The 20,336-nt window shown below is 21.8% G+C and overlaps 2 protein-coding genes across 4 annotated transcripts in view; one reads left to right on the top strand and one right to left on the bottom strand.

Annotated features, from left to right (window-relative positions):
- Positions 1 to 6,738, top strand: part of LOC128962951 (serine/threonine-protein kinase BRSK2-like) — a 29,594-nt gene extending 22,856 nt beyond the window's left edge. For both annotated transcript variants that reach the window (XM_054309388.1, XM_054309389.1), the window contains exons 4-12: positions 3,118 to 3,204; positions 3,893 to 4,005; positions 4,250 to 4,356; positions 4,468 to 4,579; positions 4,687 to 4,932; positions 5,045 to 5,067; positions 5,667 to 5,836; positions 5,957 to 6,167; positions 6,240 to 6,738. In XM_054309388.1, coding sequence (XP_054165363.1) covers positions 3,118 to 3,204; positions 3,893 to 4,005; positions 4,250 to 4,356; positions 4,468 to 4,579; positions 4,687 to 4,932; positions 5,045 to 5,067; positions 5,667 to 5,836; positions 5,957 to 6,167; positions 6,240 to 6,649 — 1,479 coding nt within the window. In that variant the 3' untranslated portion in view covers positions 6,650 to 6,738. The remainder of the gene's footprint in view (positions 1 to 3,117; positions 3,205 to 3,892; positions 4,006 to 4,249; positions 4,357 to 4,467; positions 4,580 to 4,686; positions 4,933 to 5,044; positions 5,068 to 5,666; positions 5,837 to 5,956; positions 6,168 to 6,239) is intronic.
- A 3,024-nt stretch (positions 6,739 to 9,762) lies between these two features.
- Positions 9,763 to 15,238, bottom strand: LOC128962258 (cysteine and glycine-rich protein 1-like). Of its 2 annotated transcripts, none has more exons than XM_054308623.1 (7): positions 15,186 to 15,238; positions 11,319 to 11,555; positions 10,759 to 10,861; positions 10,455 to 10,654; positions 10,335 to 10,372; positions 10,150 to 10,246; positions 9,763 to 9,999 (listed from the first exon to the last, which is right to left on the bottom strand). In XM_054308623.1, the coding sequence occupies exons 2-7, from the start codon at positions 11,413 to 11,415 to the stop codon at positions 9,920 to 9,922; spliced, it is 615 nt and encodes a 204-aa protein (XP_054164598.1). In that variant the 5' UTR covers positions 11,416 to 11,555; positions 15,186 to 15,238; the 3' UTR covers positions 9,763 to 9,919. The 2 variants fall into 2 exon arrangements, with proteins under 2 accessions (XP_054164598.1, XP_054164599.1); XM_054308624.1 differs by lacking the exon at positions 15,186 to 15,238 and adding an exon at positions 11,619 to 11,637.
- Positions 15,239 to 20,336: the final 5,098 nt, after the last annotated feature.

Here is a 20,336-nt window from a genome sequence, read left to right as displayed (position 1 = left end):
TATAAAAATTTATTATAAATCTAATTAAATATATATTACTTTAAGTAATAATTAATATTAGATACATATATTAATATAATAACATAAAAATTTATTTTATTACTTTTTAGATATCGTTTATTATATAAATTGGTTTTTTGTGATATTAATTGTGGTAGAATATAATTTACATTTTAATTAATACAGTATTTATAATATTATTTATTAGATACCAGAATAACTGTTGTATAATAAGCAAAAACAGTATTTTAAATAAAAAATGCATAATTTTTATAAAATTATTATTATTATAACTTTTAAACAAAAATTAAGTTATAAACCATTTAGTTATTGCTCTTTCTCTAATTAATATATTTAGTATTATTTTTATGTTATATTGATTTCTTAAACCATACAATAATAATAATAACTAAAGAAAAAATGTTAATATTTATATATTCACTGAAATTATAATATTCAGTATTCATGCAGTTATTATTGTAGACAACGACCTCCCTGTGCTGTAATGCACATCAATTTAAGTTGAATTCCCAACACATTGAGTGCTGTACTTATTAGTTGAAGTGTTGTTTTTTACAGAGAGACTCAAACCTGAAAATCTATATAAAGTTATTTGTGTTATATTTTGAATGAGACGTAAAAATGTGTTTTCATAAGTAAATTGTACTTTATATTCACATTATAAATAAGAAGTCATATTTTTAATAAAACAATAAAAACATAAATTTTTTACATACAAAAAACATACTAATACTCACTCACTCACTCACACACACACACACACACACACACACAGAGAGAGAGAGAGAGAGAGAGAGAGAGAGAGAGAGAGAGAGAGAGAGAAACTCATACAATATTGTATAATATGTATAAAATAGTATAAAAATTTAAAACATAATTAAACTAATATTTGTTATACAGCATATCTAAATGTTTTAATACTGTTAAAAACATAAAGTTTAATTATTATTATATTAACATTAATAACATAAGCAATATTTTATTATTATAAAACATTTAAATTGATATTGATTACAAAATTATAGTAGCTATATAATAAGCTATAGTAACAAAAATTATAAGTATAATAACATTTTTAACCGTTGTTTTTTAGTGTTTAACATTTTATCATTAATTATATTCTGTTTTACAATCAATGAATAGCTTAATATAAAGTAAAATATAACCGTATGTTTGACAACTAAATAAAAAATTTTGTGTTTAAAAGTTAATATTACGAGAACTTGTGTTAGAAATTTTGTGCCTTTAATGAATAGTTTGCTTTAAACATAAATACAAAACTGTTTTATTACTATAGCTACCACTCCTACTACCAGTGCCTGAAAGTCTACAATGAATGTGGGGTTAATGTAATATATTTGTATAAGAATTGTGTTTATGGTGTGTGAGAACCGACACAAGAAATGGTTGAATCAAAACATAAAAAATATATAAATAAGACTTTGAACTGTAAAAATGCATCTTTTTTGGAGAGAGAGAGAGAGAGAGAGATTGATGAGTATAAGCTACTTAACTAGTGATGCCTTTCCTCTAATCATCCTTTTGATCGCACGAGAAATGCCTTCCTCTACTTCCCTAATATACAGTAATATTGAGTAAATCAGTAAAGTATTCAAATATATTTTGCCGGCAATATTGAAGAAGAAAAGAGTAAGACTATTGAGTTGTTATATGTTTTTCACTGAATGACAGAAAATTTCATTTTATAAAGTCTTTCAAATTGACTGACGACTCAGTGAAAAGCAACTCAAAGTGTGATTGAAAAATGTGTTTTGTGTGTGTGTGTGTGTGTGTGTGTGTGAGAGAGAGAGAGAGAGAGAGAGAGAGAAAGAGAGAGAGAGAGAAAGAGAGAGAAACTCGTGTTATAAAAAATCTAAATATTATATTTGAATTTTGGTCAATAAGTTTAAATCAATGGACTGACTTAAAGTCAATAACTAATGTTATGATATGTTGGATATGCGTGCGTGATATGGACTCACATATTATTTAATATAATATAATATTAATGCACTATTTATATATAAATATTTGAATATAAGGAATATATTATAATATATATGAAGAATCGTATTCATAAAATATAACAAAATAATCAGTCGATCATTGAATTGTTAGAAATATTCAATAAATAAGTTATATAATACATGACAAAAAAATTTCAAACATTTTGATTTCAGATATTAAATATAAATCATATAAAAATGTATACTTAGTAAAGAAAATTGCTTTTTGACAATAAGTACAAAAATTTCTATTATTAAAGTTTTGATTCAAAAAAAATCTGATAACTAGTAATATAATAACATATCATTTGTAATCATTTTAGCAAAACCCACTTTACGAAAATAATTATTTATTATTATGTAAAATATAAATTTTCAACTAATTAAAAAGAGTTTAATTTGATAGAATTATTTTAGTCTAATTAAAATTATTAATATTAGTCATTGTTCTACAATAATAGTGTTATAAGTTAATATTGAAAAAATATAAATATTTTAAAATATATAAATTTTAATATAAAGATCTAAATATAATATATTTTGAGTAAAGTATATTGTCTTAATTATTGTTATTTACATACTTTGTAATTACAATATTTAAATATTATTTCAAAATAGTTTTGTTGTTCAGTGTTGTTATAAATGGATAAAATTCTTTATCAAAATTCTTTATATTAAATTAATTGTTTAATATTAGAGTAAAGTACAGTACATTAGTTCAACTATAAGATAGTACCAGTAATTGTTTTTATAAATATTTAATTATACTGTTACTAATTTATTATACTAGTTTTTTCAAATATACAGTATCTTTTATTTTATATGATAAACTAAAAATATATTTCCTAAATGACCACACAATAATATGAAAATAAAAAAATCAATAATAGAGATTATAGGCAACAAATTATACTGTATAAGTTACAGTTAAAACAAATAATTTTAAATTTAGATGATATAAATAATTCATTGTTTATTTTGTAAACTTTGTGATTGCTATCTTTAGTATTATTATAATCTAATTTATTTCTAAATATTGAAACATTCTTTTAAAAAACTAACAGTTTGTGTGTTTATTTGGCACCTATAGCTAGCACTGGTAACTCGACATCCATGGGTAACATCGGGCAGCAAAAGTGAACTCGAGTTAGAATTACCGATGAAAGAAGTGGTTCAGGTATTGATAATATATATACAATAATTGTTTTAATACATAAAAAATTTGGTCCATTAATCATATTTTATCTTATGATTATATTATATAATATTATGTTAACATTATATAGTTAGAAAAATTAATAGGAAATTATTGTTTTTATTATTAAGGGAAATAATAAAAATTATAATAATATATTAATTATAATTTAAAATATAGTATATTAATAGTATTTTGTAATGAATAGCCTCAAGATTTACTGTATATTATAAATATCAAATTTAGTCGTCAAACTCATACTAATTAAATATAAATTTATTTAACTTATTATATTTAAGTCATTAAGAAATTGTTTATAAATGAAGTTTTGCGGCTATTTTTAATATTTTATATTAAAGTTTTTGATTTAAAAAACCCGAAGATAAATGTATTTCACATAAAAATTGATTAAATTATAAAATAATATTCTTTATTATTTATTGCACTCAAACACATCATTAATCACATGAGAGAAATCTCAATGATTGTCATGTTTTACATAACTTTGTTATTTCGAAATCAAATATATTGTTATTTACCAAAAAGTATTACACATCAAATTTATTTATATTTTATATATAACTTTTATTAAATTTAAATATAACTTTACAAAAAATACTTTTTTGTATTATAAACTCATATATATATATATTTATTTATATACATATAGACTCACATAATTCCTAATGTCGATGACATAGACCCCGACGTCTTAACAAATATGACATCTTTGGGCTGTTTTAAGGACAAGGAAAAGCTTTTAAGAGACTTACTCATCGCTACGTGAGATATACACTATTATTTCCCATCCATTTAATACATACTTATAAAAATAGTAACACATTTTATAGACAATATTTTCCAATTTAGTCTCTTATTTTCACTTTTACCCACAAATACTCTAATTTTTATTTATTCCCAATTATTCTCAACCATTCTTTTCCTGTATTTTTTATTTTCACATACATTTCTAAACAAAATTCTCAGTTTACTAAATGTTTGTATTATTGTATTTTGCAAATAACAGTCACAACACCGAAAAAGTTATATATTTTTTATTATTGGACCGCAAGAGACGTAAGCCTTGTTTTGAAGACGAAACCGAATCCATTATAAGAAATCGATCGGAATCTGGTATATAAATAGCAATTTTCATATACAGTAGTACTGTGTTATACTGGTATACTGTATATGATTTAATAAATATGTAAATATATTTTTAATTAAAATATTGTCACAAATTAGCTGATCCGCCGCGAAAACGAGTTGATGTTCGGCCCAATTCATCGACTCCGAGACATACCTCTGATTTACTTTCGGACGGATCGCCAATTACTCCGAGAAGATTTCCCTATGGGTTCAACATTTAATTACTTTTTTCTCTATATATTGAATATAAATTGATTTATTCTGTTATAACTAATTCTTAATATAATTTATTTTTATATCAAATGTCAAATATAGCGTCAATTCCTCGACAAAACTATATATAAACTGTACTCCAATTCATAATAGAAGAAACATTAATAGGAGGACAACTAATGGCACTACAAATAACTTATTAGTTTCACCCTTGAATTCCCCGAAACCTCATCGGACATCAAATAATAGTGAAGAGCTTATGGAAACACCTCCCGGTTCGCCACTCTCTCAGCCCTATTGGAAGTCACGGCTCAATACACTTAAAAATAGTTTTCTTGGAAGTCCTCGGTATTAATTTATGTCAATTTTATAGATATTTATCAAATATTTAGTTTACCTTAAAGTTAATGTATTGATTTAATAATGTATTTATATATCGTTTACTTTATTTACTATATAGATTTCATCGACGAAAACTTCAGGGTATTTATAAAATCATAAATATTTTTATGATTTTCTTTTTAAAAAAGACAGCTTTTTATTTCAAATTCAATGAAGTGTTGTATTTAGTATTGCACTGATATTTAGTGTTATTTAAAGCAATATTATCTTTTTATAGACATTATAAAACACACTATTATTTATGTTTTTTCCTTATAGTTATTATATTCCACAAAAATCTAGATCTGAAAATCAATAGTTGTTTTCCGATATTTTTTGTTCAATTTATAATAAAATGCTTATACGGCTTATTGAAAGCTAAAAATCTGTGAACTGAAAATATATTTCCCCCTAATATTTAAGCTTTATTTTCTTAAGAAATCTTTTTAAATAAAGTTTGATTTTTATGGCATTGAAAACAATTTCGTTTTTATTTTTTATGCAACTATTTGTTTTTAATATATATCATAATATATATATATAAACTTTATATAAATATTAGGCAATTATTATTTAGCGAAATGTTTAGTCGGAAATCATAAAAATCTTGTTTGAGTTAAGCCTCGATTTATGTGACATTTTGTATATATGTTTTATGTATGTTATGATATAAATAATCCATAATCTTTTTACAACTACAGTTCCCCTCTACGATGACATTGGTTTAACACCGGAGTCATCTCCAGAACTCACAAAGAAGTCATGGTTTGGCAGTTTAATGGGCACAGAGAGAGATGAAACACACGTTTTATTAATCAAAGATCGTCCGCTGTCTGCCATAAAAGCAGATCTCATTCATGCATTTCTTTCGGTAAATTTTTGCAGATATTTTTTATTGTTTATAATATTTTATTACAAACAATTTATTACTATTAAAATGATAATTAATTAGTCAATAGATATGTTTTAAATGGTATTTTAATTGTTATAGATATCAGATTTAAGTCATTCCGTGTTATCGCCGATGTCTTTTCGCGTTGAATATAAGAGACCGGGCGGTACAGCCATGTTTCAGAGGAATGTCCGCTTCCATGTCGACATCACATGTGCCACACCACCGGCTGATAATCAGACTAATGGTAGCCTTGATATTAGTGCTGATAAGCCCACCATATATTGCATTACATTTACATTAATTTCAGGTAAATGTTTAATATGATAATGAATTTCTAATTAATTAACTAATGAGTTGTTATGTATTGACTGATGATTAGGTCCGTTACGCCGTTTTAAACGTATCTGTGATCACATTCAGGCACAAGTTATGGGAAGAAGAGCTGCGAGTCAACACTCGCCAAGAATTAGTCGACGGCCAACAAGAGAGTTAAGTGACACCAGTTCTTGTGGTTCGTGCGGATCCGATAGTCTCTCACCAACGCCTACACGTCTACACGTATCTGAAGATACAGTCAGTTTGGCAGCCGCTGTGGTCAACACGAGTACAACCAATCTAACGGGTGCTTTGTCCCGATGTAAGTCAGACCAGGACGCAGCTAAAGACATCTTTGAAAGAGAAACCAATCGTCTCAGTGAAAGAAGACAAGAGAGCGTCCGACTCATCAATAATATAACAAACGGAAGGCGTCTTAGTTTAGAGCCTAAGCTGCAAACGGATAAAGTATGAGACGATTATCCCATTCAACCCCAACTATGATCTCAATATTGGCGCTCAATTAGATGTATACCAATTGGACTGCAAATTAAGTGTAATTGTCAAACAAAACAACAAATATTGATAAATCAATATATTATTAAATCCATATTAAAATTGTAAAAAATTTACATTTATATGTAATACAAATTTTTGTGTTTGATTGCATTTACTACGTATTTTGCAATATGAGAGATAAGTTTTGGGCTAAAATTTTTGGGGTGTTTTGTGTTTTTGATAAAAACTAACAGAAAACAATTATTTTCATCAAAACAACAATTAAGTGCAATATATTATTTAAATTAATATATGATATGTTTGAAATACATGCGAGTTCAAGGATGGCTTATTTTATGGCTAAATATTTACTGTTTTAAGTAATCTATTTATTATACTTATATTCACTTAAGAATCGAAAAATAATTAATGAGAGGTATGAATGATATTTAAAATTATAAATAAAATTTTAATTTTGGACAAAATATTGCCAAATATTAGCTTAAACGCAATTATTAAACAAATAAACAAACAGATACTCAACAAATTAGATATAAATTTATTTTCAATTATTAGTATTATTGTATTTAAAATAAAACATTGACTCAAAAAATAAAAATTATTTTTATTTATTTAATGTTTTTTAATTTAATTGAGTCTTTAAAACAGACACACAAAAGAAACAAATTAGGATTAATAAGAAATTTTAGATAAAACTAATTTAAAATAAACGTTTAAAACATTTTCATATATCAATCATTTCATATAACAGTCAATTATATTTCGCTAACAATTATGCCATTGGATTCTGTGTTAATTATAAGTGCATACATTATAAGCCCATCTGACAAACAAACAAAAAAACTAATTATTAATTATATCAATAATTGTCACACAATTATTGTTAACTCATATAAAAAGTGAATAAAATTTCTCATCGCATGAAATCAAAAATACATATTATTATTATTAATTAACTAATAATTCAAATGTACCTAAACTCGTACTATATATAATAATGTGTTTTTTAATCTATGATAAAAATATTGTGAATTTTGTTAAATATATTTAGTTAAATTATATAATAATTAATTTTATTTGTTCGCATCACAACTGAAAATTAAAATATGTTATATATGAATTATTAAAACTATCATTTTATTATCATATTATTTTTATTATAAATAAATTTGTTAATAAAAATTAAATTATGTTTAAATAATGTTTGTTTCTTAATTATATAAATATTTGGTGACATCGATTGTGCAATTATGTAAAAAATACTAAAATAATATTTTAATTATATTATATAAAATTAATAGTAATTCATTTAGTATAGTAGATTAGATATAATTAAATGATTAAAGTACTATAATATATTAAATTAATAAATTAAAAATAGAAAACTGTGAAAAAAAATTATTTATTTATTTCAGGAAAATGTTAATTCTATATTTAATAGATACATATATCTAATTTAATCAATAGATAACAATAATGGTATAATAACAATAGTAAATTTAAATATTTGTAATTTATCAATGAGAATATAATTTTGAAAATAATACAATATTTAAAAATAGAGCAAATTTTTATACTATTTAAATAAAAATTTATATTTAATAACATTCAAGATTTATCCTATTTTAGTTTTTATAATAATTTATTTATAAACTACCGATAAATATAATTTAAGATATAATTTTAAATAACAGAAATATGAAATAACTACTAAATTTCAATTTAATTGTAACGTTTTGACAATTTTTTGTTAAAAAATCTGTTTAAAAATTATAAAAGACAACAAATAAACATACAGTATATTATCTATATATGTAAACTTTTTATAATGTTAACATTTGTATAATTTGTATAATAAAATCAATTATTTCGTTTTAAATTAGGTAATAAGACATGAATTAAATAAATAAACAAAATATTTTGTGTATTTGTATTGCTTGTTATATTACACTAGATTTTAGTCCCAAAATCAACCTTATTTAGTATTATACCGACTTAACATAGATTACAATAATAGCAATATTATATTACATAGAATTTACGCAAAATTAAGACATCATTAAAAACAATCATTAAAACTGATGTAATTATATCAAGATATAATTGCATCGATTGGTAAAATTGATAAATTGTTGTGTTGTTATAATAACTCAATTTTATCAATTTAAAATATTTTTATATAATTCAACTATCAATAATTTTTTGCAATAGTATTGCTTTATAAATTTAATATATTATTTGATTATCATATTGACTATTATTAATAAACATAGTCTTAGGTTTACAAAGTTTTAATGTAGACATTGATAATGTCATCACACAATCATCTGGTGATATCATCAATTTGGCTAAATTTTGGTTATAATTTATTAAAACTAATGTTTTCAAAATAATTTATACCTTATTTTATAATTTTTAAAAAATTATACAACTGCAACTATTATATGTCTATTTTAACAACCATTATATAATATAATTTGTACTACCGGTACTTAACATTACAAAAATGGGTGTAACTATATTTAAATATATTTGCATCAATTGATAATTTAGATATACGATAATTGTATACAATTCTATGTCAGTTAAGTCGGTAATTAAAATTAAATTATTAATTTTAAAATAATGATTCTTAGTTTAAGATAATCAACAATGATTTAAATAATTCTAATATTATATTACTTTATAAGTAATCTTTTTTATATCATAGTTTTAAATAATGTGTCAAAAAATACTGTAACTACAGTAGTAATTATATTATATAAATATTATACAGTATTTTCTACTGTAGATGATTATATTGTTAATAATATTAAAATAAATATAAAAATTAAAGATTTAAAATTAAAATAATTACCGTAATTACGGTAGCATAATAAAAATTAATATGTTACCACTTAAAATAGTTTTAAACATTAACATGTTTTACATAAAAATTAATTTTTATAAATTAATAAATAAACTACAAATTGATTATCAATAATGTCAAATCAATTAATTTAAAATAATTTCAAAAATTAAAAATAATAACAAAAAATAGTAACATTACTAAAAATAAAACATTGTTAGATATACATAATTGGCACACAATTATTGGAGAAAAAAAGATTTAAAATACGGTAATAAAACAATAGTGAGGAATGTCTGCCTTGATATGAGAGTTGTTAACAAAAATTTATAATTTTGTGATCATTACAAACATGTTGTTGTATGCAATTTGTTGAGTTATTCGACATAATTTTGCAAAACACCAGCGCCTCCACCAAATCCATATCCTTTTGGTCCATACATTTTGCCGTAACACGCTATCATACATATCAATGAAAGTCATTAAATATATAAATATAAATTATAAAAATATATATTTAAAAAAAACAATAATAATAATAATATATTTATTGGTTTTGATTATTTAATGAAATTATTATAAAAAAATATAGAAAAATGATAAATACTTTTGCAATATATCTCTCCTTCGCGTTCGCAAAGAGTGGTCGACTCGAGACGTTTGTGACACTCCTTACAAGTAAAACACGTACTTTTATGCCAAGCCTTAAAACAATAATAATTAAACATTAAATATAAGTAAAAGTATTAATAAATTAGATAAAAGTAAAAAGTGAATCAATAGATAACTTACTGAACCCCCGCCCATCATTTTTTCTGCCATATAGACAGCTATTAAATAAAAACAAACAAAAAAAGTTAATAATAAAATAGTAAATTAAAAACTTTATGTGAAATAATAATAGTTGACTACCTTTACCACAACGCGGACAGATGTCTGCGCCGCCAAACTTGGGTTTGTGATTGCCGTTAGTTTGCGGTTGTGGTGACGGCGGACCTTTTTTGGGAGCTATAAATGCCTGTGCGGTAGCGGGAATGTTGCTTGTGGGAGGTCCACTTGTTTTATCTCCAGTATCCATCGATAGAGTACCCGCCCCCTGACCGTAACCATATCTGAATTAAAAATCACATTATTTGATTAGAAATATTAGTAAAAATTATCTACAATATATAAATAAATTTATTTATAAACAGGTATTTGTTTTGTTAGGACATACCCTTTGGGTCCAAACAGTTTGCCATAACAGGATCGGCAGTAGATATCTCCGTCGTGTTCGGTCAGATTACCGCTGTCTAGCCGTCGGTTACATGACTTGTTAGCTGTTTTTCATCAGTATACAGATATAAATATTTTAATTTAATTATCACTATTATGATGAGTATCGCATAGCAAAAATAAAATTAAAAATTAAGTGTGACTAAAATTAAAACAAAATTTCATACATTATATATAATAATGAGATAGAAATTGATAAAGAAATAAAAATTAAAAAAAAACGTTAATAAATAAATATAATAATCTAAATGTTTCAACAATTTATTAGTTGCGTAAAAATTAGAGATAATAATAAAGATAATAATATGCAATAATAATATTTGCTAAATATAGCATAGAAGTAGTCGAGACAACAACAAAAATCATTTTATATCAAATTAAAGTAAAAACTAAACTAAAATTCAATGCATTCATAATTTTTATTTATAACATATTTTTAAAAATCTTATTAATTAAAAAAATTTAATTAAAAAATTGATAATTATATTAAAAAAGTTTTACCGCAAACAAAGCACATGACGTGAAAACTTTTGCCGATTGCTATCTTTTCTTCATTAAAATAGACAGTCTTCTGACACCGACCACAAATACCCGGCATTTTTATCGGTAATACTTCCTCTTTGTTTCAATTGATTTCAAACTTATATTTCACAACAAGTAATAATTCAAACAATTATTGTGTTTGCATTTGTTTTATAGACTCCACAGATTTGACACAATTTTTATTCACACCAATACCTGTAAAACAATAAAATATTTATATATAAATAAAACAATACATTTATATAAAAAATTATTTACTAAAAGACTTTTTTTATAACAAATAAATATGAAAAACGACGAGAAAGTAGTGAAAGTACTGTTTAAAAAAAGGTTTGTCCTTCAAAAGCACTGTTAATATTAAAACAAATTGATTGAATTAAGCCAAAGCAAACATTTATAAAAATATTTTTAGGGATAAAAATAGGTAATCAATGCTAACTCAGGTATGATTCAACACAACAAAACTATGACTTGTCATTGGTTTAAATAAAAAAAATTTAAACTAATATTATTTTATGATATAATCGTTATACTGATATTTAACAGTTCTCTATTAAAATAAAAACTGCTTTTTAAAATACATTTACTTTTTAAAAAAGCTATTAAATCATATATTAAAAAACTATTCACTTCGAGTCTGTAAACAATTTTTCAACGCTTATGATTAGCATTCCTTAAGAATACCTGAGAGTCTATTCATGTAATAGTTATATAATATTATTAAAAACATAAGATATATATAATATAAATTTGATTCAATGTATCGTCAAACCGGTGTATAAAAAGTCAATTTTTTGATGCACTCCTCAGTTATGCGCAAAAAATGCCTAACAAATCGAAATATATCTTTAAATTAAATAACTATTTATATCATAAATTCATAACATATAAATAAAATAAGATATTGTTATACTAAATATTAGTCAAATTTATGAAGATTTGGATAAAACCAAACACTTGGCTGTCCTATCAAATCATACAAAACTTATAGATATGTATAAATACTAAATACCATAAAAACATTGTTATATCACTTTATAATAAAAACTTGAATACAATTTAAGATTTTAATATCATAAATAAAAAATATATCTGAAATCAAGTTATATTTTTATATGATAACCAATAAGGATGTTATACAGTATTATTTAATTTAAGACACTTTTCGCACAAAATTTACAAAAAGGTTATATATATTAATAAATATTATATTTTATCAAATGTTAAATAATTTTACATCAATTGTGAACTTTTAACATGACTCTTATCAAATGCCAGTATTAAAAAATATACATTACTATTATATTACTTTTAGTATTATATTTGTTGTTTAATAACCAATGTTTATATTTATTTGTTATAAATAAAATTACGTAAAACAAGTTTTCCAGTGGATTCAACTTTCAAGTGATATCTCAAAAATTTCTGGTTTTATTATAACTTAATTATTGTAATAATCTCAGCTTAAGATAATCATAAATAATCGGTAATTTTAAACTAATGATAAATAATAAAATGATAAATAATATTATTAAAAAATATATGAAACTGTTAGATGTCAATAAATGCTGTTTTAAATCACTATTGAAAACTAACAAATAGTGTTATTTAATATAACTAAATAAATACACAATATTTATATACATGTATGTAATTTAAAATAAATTTCTTTATTTGGTTTTAAATGTGATTTTATGATATAAGCATAATATTGAATATTTATAAATTGGTTTACAATCAAAATATTAAAACTAAAATCTTCAAACTCATTATATCCAATTCAAAATATCTAAATTAATTTGACCCAAATTTCAATTTATACTTTAACAATTTACTTAATATAAAATATACTATAATGTCTTGTATAACAATATTTAATTAAATACTATGTTGATTAAATTAATTTTGATATTTTAATCTTGGTTCATTTTATTTGGATCATATAATTAAGATAAAATGAGTGAATATTTTATATTTAGATTTTTAATATTTAGAATTTGATATTATGAGTTTGGGTCATTTAAAAATAGACCCTGATAAATTAATAGCTGATATGCCTTATAATTTATATTGTATTTGCTAATTAAAAAACAATAATTATCTTAATTAAAAACTATACTATAAATGTTACTAAATCTATAGATATTTGTTGAGATGAATTGCATTACAATTATTAAATAATGGTTATTTAAAATACAAAAATAATTCAAAATTTAACAACAAAAACATTAATCATATAAAATAAATTAAGAATCAAATAGTGGGCGAAATTAAATAAAAAACATGAAATTATAAAATATTAAGTTCAAAAAATTAAATAAATAAAATTTTTTATTTTATAACATTAAAGACTTAAGTTGGCGTCAAGTGTTTGCCAAAAGTGGGCGAAATTATTATTAAAATAAGTTAAAACAACATTTTTTTAATAATAAAAATAATTCACATTTTAATAAATAAGTAAACAAAAAATATTAAAATAAATTTATATTGTTTATAAAATACTAACTCATTATTAATATTATTTGAATCTAATTGTATCTTAAATATTGTTATTATAAATCTTTATTATAATTTATATAAGTCTATAGTAACTAATAAATCATTGTATTAAATACCATAAGAAAAATTAAATTAAAACAAAATATAATAAATGAATTTAGGATTTATTAAAATGTAAATATCTGTACATAGTTTATATGCAATATACAATAATACATATGTATATGAAAAATAATAAGTATATTAAAAATATATAAAATAAGTATATCATAAAATATTGTATTAATAATTTTATGTAAGCATTATTATACAGTTATTCATAAACTGTCAAATCATTAGTTATCATAAGTTTTAAAACATATTTAGATTATGAAGACTATAACATTGTTTGATAAAATGTTTGAAATACTTTATTATCAATATATAAGTATTAAACATTGTTTTTACAATTTATCAAATCTGTACCTTTATATCAAATAGTTTTATATCAATTATTTATTTTTGATAAATATATCAATAATTGTCATTTCAATAAATTTATGACCATTTAATTAAATAAATAATAAAACATGTTTTTATTTCAACATTTATTTCAAAATAATTTGTCAGTAAACTAACCAAACATTTACTATATGTCTTCAATGTGCTTAAAATCATCATAAAGTTATATATAACCAAATAATTATAATTTATTACGTATTACCAAATGTTTTAACGTATTTTTTATATTACAAATAAAATACAAAAAATAAAATAAAATAAATAATAAAATAAAATCTGTAAATTTGTATAATTCATAAAATTTTATTTAATACTGTCTCTATATATTTTTTTATCAATTTTAAAATCCATAAAAATAGTAAATGTATAATTTTTTATCTAAATATAGGTATATAAAATTAATATAGATTTTAAAAACACAAGTTTTTCATAATTATATTAAATATTTAATTTGTCACTTAAATTATATATTGATTAATTAATTTACAATTATTTTAAAATTAATAAATATATATAAATTCAATAAATCATAACTAAAAACACAGTAAAAATTTTATATAATGTCTATAATTAAATATTGATATATAAATTTAATTTATTTTACCAATGATTTAGTAATTTTATAATATTTTCTGTATTATAAACATTTATAAACTAATTAATGAAATTTGGTTAACAAATATGATATACAGAATAATCAATTAATTATAAATAGATGTAAATTCATATATCCAGTGATAATTAATTTTTCTAATATATTATAAAAGTATATTAATATTATTAGTTATTTAAATTAAAAATAAATAATTACTAAAACACACATACCTTGTTGATTAAAAGTGTTACACAATTGCTATAATCTTTTAATATACTGTATAAATATATTATATAATTTTATTATATGATATATAAATATTAATATCAATTTATTAAAATAAATTATAATAAATATATATCATATATGATTTAACAAAATGCAAAACATAGGCTATACTCTATGATTATAAACAGTAAATACCAATAAATTTAATTCAATTATTTAAATATTCATAAAATAAATGTTTTTTTTAATAAAATATATTTCATTTGAAATAACAAACAAATAATTATAAGTAAATGACAGTTAATATTACAATTGAAAACATTATGACATTAAAAGTGTTAAAACAATGCAAACAATAAATGGATAACACTTTCAATACAACATCACATCACTGGTCGTCACAACAAATGACGTTTACATCCATTTAAGACAAAAGTTCAAAAAAATTCAAAATATTCAAACATTTTTTAATATTATATTAAAACTAATATTTGCTTTTTTTAAATAATAAAACCACTGTATTTGTATGTTATATACACATTATATTTCATATGTTTATTATTCTACAGTACAGTACTGTAATAACTAAACTTTATATGAAAAAAATTTAAAGATAAGTTTTATTTTGTTTTGGTTTATATACTGTAAATAAAAAATTAATTTTAAATTATGTCATTTTATCAAATAGTAATTTAAAAGTAATTTATCACTTATATAAACGCTAATTGTAATTGTAATTAATTGTATTTAAATCAAATTTATATAAAAATTGTTTTTAAAAGTTAAATGCATGTGAATAATAATTATGTAAATATTTGATTGTTTTTGATTTTAAAGTAAAAAGAGTTTTATAGAAATCAAACTTAAAATTTGAACTAAAAAATTCATATAAACTTAATATTTTCCAATAATTTATAATATTATATATTTTATTATATATTTTATTTTGTAATTTGTGTGAATATATATGTTATTTTAATATTATTAAGTTATACCATTTTAATCATTTTTTGTATCTAAAATAACTTTTATTTTATAATAAAATAATTAAATTGTTATTATAAGAAACTGATGTTTATAAAACTTAATGAAACTTTTACATAATTACAAAATTATAATATTTAAAATCAATTTAATCGGATTACAGAAAAAATAGTTATTCAATAGTAAATGAAAATTTTTGATATACTGTACATTATTTCATTATATTGTATATTATATATAAAAATACAATACTTGTATTTATTTAAATTGAAATTATATAAATATTTACTTTAATTACTTCAAATTGTTAAAAATAATGTCTATTAAATACAGATAATTTTGATGAAATAATAAATTGGTAGTTCATTGGCAACACCTATGGATATAATTAGCGTATAGACTGCATATATCGACAAATTTTGTAAATTTAAAAATCAACATTTCTTATGGGGCTGTATCTCACAAATACCCCTCTACTGGGGCTGTATCTCACAAATACCCCTCTACTGGGGCTGTATCTCACAAATACCCCTCTACTGGGGCTGTATCTCACAAATACCCCTCTACTGGGGCTGTATCTCACAAATACCCCTCTACTGGGGCTGTATCTCACAAATACCCCTCTACTGGGGCTGTATCTCACAAATACCCCTCTACTGGGGCTGTATCTCACAAATACCCCTCTACTGGGGCTGTATCTCACAAATACCCCTCTACTGGGGCTATATGTGAAGTGGTGGGGGTAAGGAATGATTGGGGGATATTTAAGATCAGTCTATTGCAATCAGAAACCATTAAATGCCAGTTAATAGCAATTAGTGTTCAAATTAAATATATTATAATACAATAATTATAGTAATAATAATTAACACAATAATCAATAATCAGCTTCCGATCAGTCATTAGATTGAAAATTAGCCGTTTTGTAGTCAATTATTTGACATTAAATGGTCCGATCAATAGATTGCATTTTTAAGGGGGGGGTAATTACACATGAAAAAAATTCAATTATTTTAATAGTGGGGGTATTTGATAATTCATTAAAATCAACATTTGGTAGGGGGCTATATCTCACTTATTGCCCCACATTTTCACATATAGCCCCTAATGGCCAGTGGGGCTAATGGGAGTCTATACGGTAATGTTTTTCTATTTTTTTTTAATTTTATAATATTTTGCACGTTTATAACATTTATAACAACATTTATAACATTTATAACATTTATAACATTTATAACATTTATAACATTTATAACATTTATAACATTTATAACATTTATAACATTTATAACATTTATAACATTTATAACATTTACATATTTTTGAGTGATTTAGTTATTATATATTGGGCGCCAAAAGTTTGTTTTTTCAATTTCATGAAACTATGACAACACAGTATATTTCAGTATTAATATGTATGAAATCAATGATTTTATATATAAAGTGGGTTTTTATGTTTTTATTTTATTCAATAGATGTCATATCATTTACAATATATATTTTATTTTGCAGTTAAAGTATTATTCATAAAACGATACAACATTTTAGAGAAATTTGATTTATTTTAAATTTAATAATTTAATTGAATATATTTTTATTTTTTAATTATATGCTAATGTAATATTTTATATACTGTTTGTTATGATATACATTTAAAAATTTAATAATAATTACAATTTATTTCTTATTATTATTTGATAATAAATATAAATTATATTTCTCTTTTGAGAATAGCTTTGAATCGATATTTAGATTAAATGTAAATCAAATATACTGTATATTATTAATAGAAATTTTTAAATATAGATTCTTATAAATAATTAATTTTATAAACAAAAATATTTAATTAAAGATAATTATAGCTATTTTTAGAATAATTATTAAATATAATTTTTTTTATTAATTATTAAACAGAATATTTTAAATGAACTATTTTTATTTAATATTTCAAATTTACATTATTTAAAAAATTAATTAATTTTAGAATAATCATTAAATAAAAAAAGTTTTAATATAAAATATTTTTAATACACTATAATATAGATTATAATTTTCAGCAAAACTAACAATAGTATTATGTATATACATGTGATTAGATTTAGTTAAATAAGAAAAACTTTTTTAAGATCATATAATATTTATTTTAGAACTATAATTAAATTTAAACAAATTTATGAGTTTTGTGTTCAATCTTTAAAATCATAGAGAAAATTATATAAATTTATTAATAAAGAATACAAAAATTTAAATTATTATTATTTTTTTGTTGTTGTTGTAAAAAAACTAAATGTTTTATTAGAAAAATGTAATTTTATAGAATATTACAGAACATAGAATATGTAATTTATTTATTAAATATTAAGTATATTATAGAGTATATAATAATAATAGACTACTCTATACTTTAGTACTGTATATACTGTAGTATAGTATTATTATGAGAGTCTTTATTAACTATAATGGATTCATAACATAATTCAACAAAATATTGTAAAAATGAATTATAAATGAAGAGTATTTCAAATGTTTTATTAAAATAGTTTTGTTAATAATATTAGACTGTTTTGTATGTGAGAGAGGCATACGTTTTGCTCATATATTTGCCATTCAATTATATATTAATATAATTGAAGCCTTACTTCAAAACTAATCAAAGTTATTGCATCTGATAGTCAGTTAGTGCTATGTTTTGTGTGTTATGTTATGGTTTGGGCATCAAATGTGAACCCATATCCCAAATGCAATCCAATTTTCAGAGACTCATATCTGATATTATAAGATATTCATTCAAACATTTATAGCCATTGACTAGGAGTGGCACAACATTAATACATAACAGATCTAATAATGTAAACACATATACAGTACACACTGGTATGTAGTGAATGTCCCTACCGTACCAATAGTTGCACAGTTGGTTTCATAATCTATTGTCTGCCATCAAATTGCTCTTCACTTTTATTTTCATTTGATTTAAATGGTAAGACTTTGACGGCTATAATGAGCTGAAGAGGCAGTTAGTCATCAAAATGAATGCACTTCTCAATGATCTCTCTTTAAGTGCTTTTACGGATGCAAAACACGAAACCTTATTATTCACTATAATATTCAATGAAAACAAATATACAATTTTATCTAAATTTACAATACAATCAAAAACATATATTAATATATATTATATGTGTTTGTATGGATTATGTTCAGTAAATGTTAATGTGATTATAAATGAAGCAACAAATAATAAAAATATTGATTTCAAAAATTTAGATTACATTTTTAAACAAATATTTATAAATATATGCTATAAAATAGTTTAAACTAAAATAATTTATTTATAATGTAAATACAAATTTATAATAAAATACATAAAATTAATTTAAATCTAATATAATTATTATATAAATAATAATATTATATATTTAATTGCATGTTTTTACCACTACATTATTAGTTTTAATTGGTTTGTTAAAGGATTTTGGAATAGAGAGAGAGAGAGAGAGAGAGAGAGAGAGAGAGAGAGAGAGAGAGAGAGAGAGAGAGAGAGAGAGAGAGAGAGTTGAAAGTGAGTTGAAAGGGCATATTTATGTTAAGCAGTATATACTGTATTATAGACCATAAGTATATGCATTATAATGTATCCAAACATGTGTCTCATTAGAAGTAAATTAGACAAAACTTATTAAGAAATACAGTATTTTTTTGAGCCAAACGTTCATTAGTGGCGATGAACTGCATATGTAGTCAATTGCTGTAACAATCAGATTCTTTAAATGCAGTGTTTAGTTACTACAGTATATTACAGTATATTACAGTATATACATATTGCTGTCATCCCTATCCCTATCCCATATATGCCAGTTCTCATTAGTTAAATTTTATTTTTTCATTTTATTAACATAAATATGTTGTTAAATATAAAAATAATGAGACAAAAATACAAACTTTTGTTAGTAGTAATTAATTTTTTTTGAATATATATTTAGTTGGTTTGCAAATATGTTATTATTAACTTAATGTTTAATTAAAAACTCACTTTTAATTAAACTAAAAATTAGCAAAATATTTTGCATGTTTTTATTGTTTATTACAGTAATATCATAAATATAAAAATACAAATATAAAATGTGTATCAAATTGCGATTTGTTTGATGAGTTTTGTTGGATTGCGT

Source organism: Oppia nitens, unplaced genomic scaffold (assembly GCF_028296485.1).
Source record: "Oppia nitens isolate AA-2021 unplaced genomic scaffold, nextdenovo-longstitch-racon4-pilon3 scaffold6_pilon_pilon_pilon, whole genome shotgun sequence".
Classification (NCBI taxonomy): domain Eukaryota; kingdom Metazoa; phylum Arthropoda; class Arachnida; order Sarcoptiformes; family Oppiidae; genus Oppia; species Oppia nitens.
Note: the sequence above shows the minus strand (reverse complement) of the source record. Positions and strands in the feature narration are given on the sequence as shown.